At 31.6% G+C, this 6,343-nt stretch overlaps 1 protein-coding gene across 1 annotated transcript; it reads left to right on the top strand.

The window, feature by feature from the left end:
- Window positions 1-1,814: 1,814 nt before the first annotated feature.
- LOC134684349 (leucine-rich repeat-containing G-protein coupled receptor 6-like) lies at window positions 1,815-4,402 on the top strand. Its single transcript, XM_063543636.1, has 2 exons — window positions 1,815-1,882; window positions 3,074-4,402. The coding sequence occupies exons 1-2, from the start codon at window positions 1,853-1,855 to the stop codon at window positions 4,400-4,402; spliced, it is 1,359 nt and encodes a 452-aa protein (XP_063399706.1). The 5' UTR covers window positions 1,815-1,852.
- Window positions 4,403-6,343: the final 1,941 nt, after the last annotated feature.

The raw sequence follows: 6,343 nt of genomic DNA on the forward strand, positions 1-6,343 counted from the left end.
AAACACTTGTAACCGATAAGTAACAAATGTTTAATGGGAATCTTCATTTACAGTGCTGACCGAAGGGAAGTTTTGCAATGAATAAGCCATTGTTACATACTGTCTCTTGATTATGTAAATGAGGGACAACAGATACCTAGGGAGATATACACTCATAATTATAAATCAAAACACAACGTACAAAACTAAACACTGTGTTTATGAACTATTTGTTGACCTGCAGTATGTCCACAATATCTTCCTGAATCGACCATCTACATTTCTAAGGAAATGAAAAGGTCATTTGTCTCAACTATTATTGTCTACATACTTTATTCGTAAGTGTATGTTCTTACAAATCTGATAAACAAATCTATGAAGATACTATACATAGAATGTAATTGCTTGCTTCCAATTTAATGATTTAATTGTAATGTATTGTCCATTAACAGTTGTTCATCAGCTCGCATTAAAGTGATTCATTTGCATAAAACAGTTTATCATCGTCATAAAAACGAAAGAATCAGAAAGAAAACGAAGAATATTACTTAAAATTAGAGGACAAAGAAGCCCGCAGAAATGATAGATGATATATACTAGTACAACTTTTTACCAGGATAAAGTTATTTAAGATTATTTATAGTTTCAAAATGTTATAATTGGGTTATCATTCGATTGTGATATTGCGATACTAGCGTATTTAAACATTATACAGCAAATTCTTGTGTGTAAATACCGATAACCAAATTGATAGCGTCATATGGCAAGCCGTTCTCGTCAAAACTATGTTTTCATTTATTTTTTTTTCAAAACAAATACACACTGAGAAATCGAAATTACACACTGAGATTTAAAAAAAATTAAAAAACACACGCTGAGAAATCAAAATTACACACTGAAATGCGATTCCTTCAACCATCATTCGATATAAATTTCAAGACTTAATATCGCTCATATTCAAATGTTGTTGCTTTTAATTCAGTTCAGTACCACCAGTGTATCGGTATTTTTTTAAAACTTAAAACCTTTCAAGCATGGGTCCCCTTCCAAAAGTTTTCAAACTGTTACCCTGATTTAGCAAGACAATCTTTTATATTTGTGTTACGTTTATATGCTATAACAGTCAAGGCCGTACCGAAACCTATAGTTGTTAATGTGACTGTCTGTGTCATTTTGGTCTCTTGTGGATAGTTGTCTCATTAGCAATCATACCACACTTTCTTTTTTTTATACTTGAGTTAAAATTTTGGAATCTTTTTTTTTTTTTTTGCAGATTGTTCCAATGTTTTCTTATTAATTTAATAAAGTTTTTTACCATTTGGTTATATTTTGTAATAAAAGTAAGTGGGTATTTTTCTTGTTCTTGTGTTTCTAAAGTTTTTTTATAAATAATTTGGAGCTGTAAAATTGAAGGACTAACGAGTTCTGTCCCCTAGTTGTTTTAAGCTTGTAATAGATTCAGATCAAGTATGCAAATTAGATATGTGCGCATAAAAAGTGCGCACAAATCTCAGTCTGTAATTTTGAATTCTAAGTGCGTGTTATCAGTTTATTTATTCTCAATGTGTTTTTTTTGAAATCTCAGTGTGTAATTTTCAATTCTCAGTGTGTGTTTTTCATTTTTGTAATCACAGTGCGTCTTTATGAAATCTTAGTGTGTAATTTTTAATTCTCAGTGTGTAATTCTTAATTCTCAGTGTGTAATTTTTAATTCTCAGTGTGTGTTTTGAAGTTTTTAAATTTCATTGTGCTTTGTTGTAATTCTCTGTGTGTCAATTTTTCGAAAAATGGTTTAAACATAGTTTTGACGAGAACGGCTTGCCATAGCTTCATATGTTTTGAATTGCTTTGTGTTGTTGCGTGATAGAAAACTATGATGGATTTTGTTTTGTCAAGTCTCTATGTAAGTTACACAGGCAAATTTCTTTCACATCAATTTCACGTGAATTTAAATTCATGTGAATCTCAGGTGATATCACCTCAAACGAGCTTATACGTGAAATCTGTTTTTGTGAGTTTCACGTGAATTTAATGTGAAACTCAAGTGAATTTCACATGAAAATCACGTAAATTTTTTCATGCGAAATTCACATGAATTTTCAAAATAGAGTAATTCAAATAACATCTATATTTTCAAATTTAATAAATATCATGAAAGATATATTTTTTTGTTGTTGTAAATTTCACGTGAAATTCATGTGATTTTTTTTACATCAGATTCATGTGAATCTCAATTCACGTGAAATTTACATGAACATTTCCACGTGAGTTTCATGTATAAGCTCAATTGAGGTGAATCTCATGTGAAATTTTTCATGTGAATTTCATGTGAGATTCATGTGAAATTCATGTGAGCAAATTTTGCCTGTGTAGTTGCTTTGTTCAAAGCGTTTAACGCAATTTCCATAAGGTATATTTTTGTATTTATCTTTAAATATCATGGCCGTTACTTTTCGCACCATGTAAAGTTGGCAAACCTGGATTCATTTTTTTATAATCGTAGTTCAATGTTACCCTTTGCAAATACTTGCACAAAATCAAGTAAATAGATAAATCAATATCATAATTAATATAAATAATAATAACTGTTTATTACTTAACCTAAGAAATTGAAACTCTTATTAGTATGTTAAGAATAAATGCCAGCATTCGAGTTTTTGTTTACCTTAATATTTCAATTGTTTAAATTTGCGTGCATGTTTTTATTAAATACTTATTGGATATGATTTGATTTTGATTTTTTAGTGTTTAATGCCTCTTTTGGGCTATTCATGGCTGCCAGTTTTTATTGGTAGAGGTAGCCGGAGTTTCCCGGGGAAACCACCGACCATGGATAGAAAAACTGTCAGTCAATAATTAAAATTGGAGAAGAGTACATATTGGAATGTTATCTGTTGCATTTTCAATTGTTGAATACGAATAGAACCTTTTTGTGATTTCTTTTTAATACGATATAAAAATAGACACATACAGTTAAATATACCATGTTTTTTAATGTCCAGTAATTTCATATAAACTAAATTTTGTTTTGCCAAGTAGAAAACAAACGTTGTTTTCTATTTAAAACATGACATATACTTTTTGAATTTTAAAGGTGATGACTGCGTTTGGTTACATCATGGCATATGCAGTTGATGTACAAAAGTGCCCTTTCCCGCCGCAATGCGATTGTCATACCATCGGAGTACTTCAAGAATATTGCCAGGACAAGGGATTTACAGAAGTTCCTACTTTAACGGCGTCATCCTATAATGGAACATGGTTTGTAGACCTTTCAGATAATAACATAACATCACTGACAGCAAATGCGTTCACTAATATAAAGTTAAGCACGTTATGGATATCGAACAACAACATTATTTACATTGACATTGAAGCATTTTCAGGATCCGACGATACGTTGCAGTCATTACATTTAGGTGGAAATCAACTAATTTCATTGCCGATAACACTTACTCGTCTGTCTAAACTCTCCGATCTACATGTCCAATATAATCCTATGAAAGATTTAGATACGAACATCCTTGTGAATGTTTCAACAAATCTTGAGAAACTATCGTTTGGTTCAATCAATATGACGAAATGGCCAACATCTATTATGGGTTTAAACAAACTTGTGGAATTGAGTGTATACAATGTTTCTATGGATTCATTCCCTATCAACGCATTTGAAGGATTAGAATATTCACTACAGTTTTTACAGATCCAATCTACAATAATCAGTAGGCTTCCATTGTCAATAAACAAACTATCAAAGTTATTTACCGTATTAATCAACTACAATGTGAACTTGAAGGTTCTTCCAGAGGAGATCTTTGAAGGACTTAATAACATTCATTATATTGTTATTCAGGGCAACGCGTTTTCAAACATCTCAGCTATTTATAAAGATTCTTCTAACATAAAATCATTTGCTCTTCAGTCTGATTATATATCAAATATAACAGATGCAGTATATCCAGCTAAAATACAACCTAACTTATACGAAATAAGCCTTGTTCTTCCAAAACTACATGACGTGCCTAAAGCTCTTAGTAATATGCCGTCCTTAAAACAGATTGAAATGTTTCAAGCAAATATATCAATTATCAGGGCAGGTGATTTTTCAAACTTGCCATCATTGATTACGTTAGAATTGTCATCTAACCCGATATCCGTGGTGGAAATAGGAGCATTTGCAACAACGCGGTCATTACAAGTGCTAAATCTAAGGTACACAAAATTGAAAACAGTTCCTGAAGCAATTAAGAAAACAAAACTGTATTCGATGGACTTGACAGGATGCAATGTTATATGTACATGTGAGGGTCTTCAGTGGATGAAACAGTGGCCAACTAGAAATAGTACGTTTATCAGTGGTGAATGCACTAATCTAAATATACCGATTTATGAATTCCAACTCAAATATATACCTAAATGTTAAACACTACAAAGCAGAGAAGCAAAATTGTTAATGATTATTTTATTTCTTGAATCTAATTTTTATCATTTACAACAAGAATAAATAAAAGGACTTGCATACAATCTTTGGGTAGATATTAAAATTGTCAAATTTAAAATATAAAGGTTTTTTTTTAAATTTTAATCTTTTGCTGTTTTAATATACCAAGAGCTAGTCACGTTGGAAATAAGTCGTACCATTATTTTATATGAAACATACATTTTGATAAGATTAGTAAATAAACTACTTTTTTTAACATTAGGAAAATAACTATCGCTATAATAAGCAACCTTTTCCTACCATTCTTTCATTTAACTTTTTCGTGAAGATATTCTTTTATACTATGAACATATCTTGATTTAACATGCAGCAACCATTTCGTACTATTACCATACTATTATGCTATATTGCTTTATCATAAAGATACATTTTATGCTATAAAGACGTCTTTGTATAATATTGAGCAACTTGTTCATACCATTTTGTCACCTCACTACACCTCTATATCATGGTACTATTCTATCATATTATTATCTTATGAAGACATATTTTAATTTCAAGCTACCAATTTTTATTACCATAGAGTGCCATTTGTGTTTACCAGTAAACTATTAGATTACACTTCAGAACCATTTCCTCGTTCTATTCTATCAGAAGACAATTCTATAAATAGCGGCGAAAATATCATGTTTTATATTTTGTATTTTCTTTTTAATCTAGATTTTCAGTAAGTTCCCGTATGGCCACATGTAACATAACATAGAGTTAAGTTGAAAAACAGGAACGAAAGATACCAGAGGGACAGTCAAACTCATAAATCGAAAATAAACTGACAACGTCATGACTAAAATTAAAAAAGACAAACAGACAAACAATAGTACACATGACACAACATAGAAAACTAGAGAATAAGCAACATGAACCCGACCAAAAACTAGGGGTTATCTTAGGTGCTCCGGAGGGACAAGCAGATCCTGCTCCACATCTGGCACCCGTCGTGTTGCTTAAGTGATAACAAATTCGGTAAATAGTATTATTCGGTAGGTCACATTCATGAACGGGAAGGGATCGTAGTTACGACGTAAGGAACATATCCGGTATCATTTGTGAAACGAATATTACATAATGGTCAACCATCTCGTTATTTACGAAGGAATTATTTCAACTTCACCATTTGGGCCTTTTGGTTTAATTGCTTCATTGTGAGCAACAATCCTATATCAAAAAAATCATAACAGGAAATGCAAGCACGGGAATGTCGTAGCAATTGGGAGATATATACCCAATATGCAGGTGCTGCTGGAATGTTCCTACTCAAAAATTGGAAAGTTCACAATTGGAAAAAAGATGAAATCATCTCTTTTGTCGTAAAGTTTTGTTTTCAACCGACCCTCATTCTCAATTTCTATAGATGTAAGTCAAGATATGAAGCCGACTTAACTGTATCTGTAGTACCCTTTATCTTATCACTAGTTCGATGTGATAGATTAGTTTAACCTAGTCTCCATATTTTGGATTATTTAGTAAAAGAACATCATCTATATAGGAGAAAGTAGAGTTAAAGGATATTGCCAATTTCTTATCTCTCTTACAGAGAGGTTCCTGTACGAAGTCTCATAGAAATAAAGAAACAAGTCAGTAATAAGAGGGGAACAATATGTTTTCATTGGAATGCCGACAGTCTGTTGAAAAACACGTCCTCCGAACGTAACAAATATGTAGTCAATCAAGAAATCAAGCATTTCGATAATGTCAGTTTCGGAGAACTTGTTCTTTGAATCAGAGTGATCCTTTACACAGTAGGATGTATCCCTCCCTAAGGCAAGATACTTGTATCTAAGTTGATCATTCTTTTTTATAAAACAAAGCAATAGCAACTCTTTCAATTTGTCTTTTAGTTTGGAATGTGGAACACTTGTGTAA

Source organism: Mytilus trossulus, chromosome 9, assembly GCF_036588685.1.
Source record: "Mytilus trossulus isolate FHL-02 chromosome 9, PNRI_Mtr1.1.1.hap1, whole genome shotgun sequence".
Classification (NCBI taxonomy): Eukaryota; Metazoa; Mollusca; class Bivalvia; order Mytilida; family Mytilidae; genus Mytilus; species Mytilus trossulus.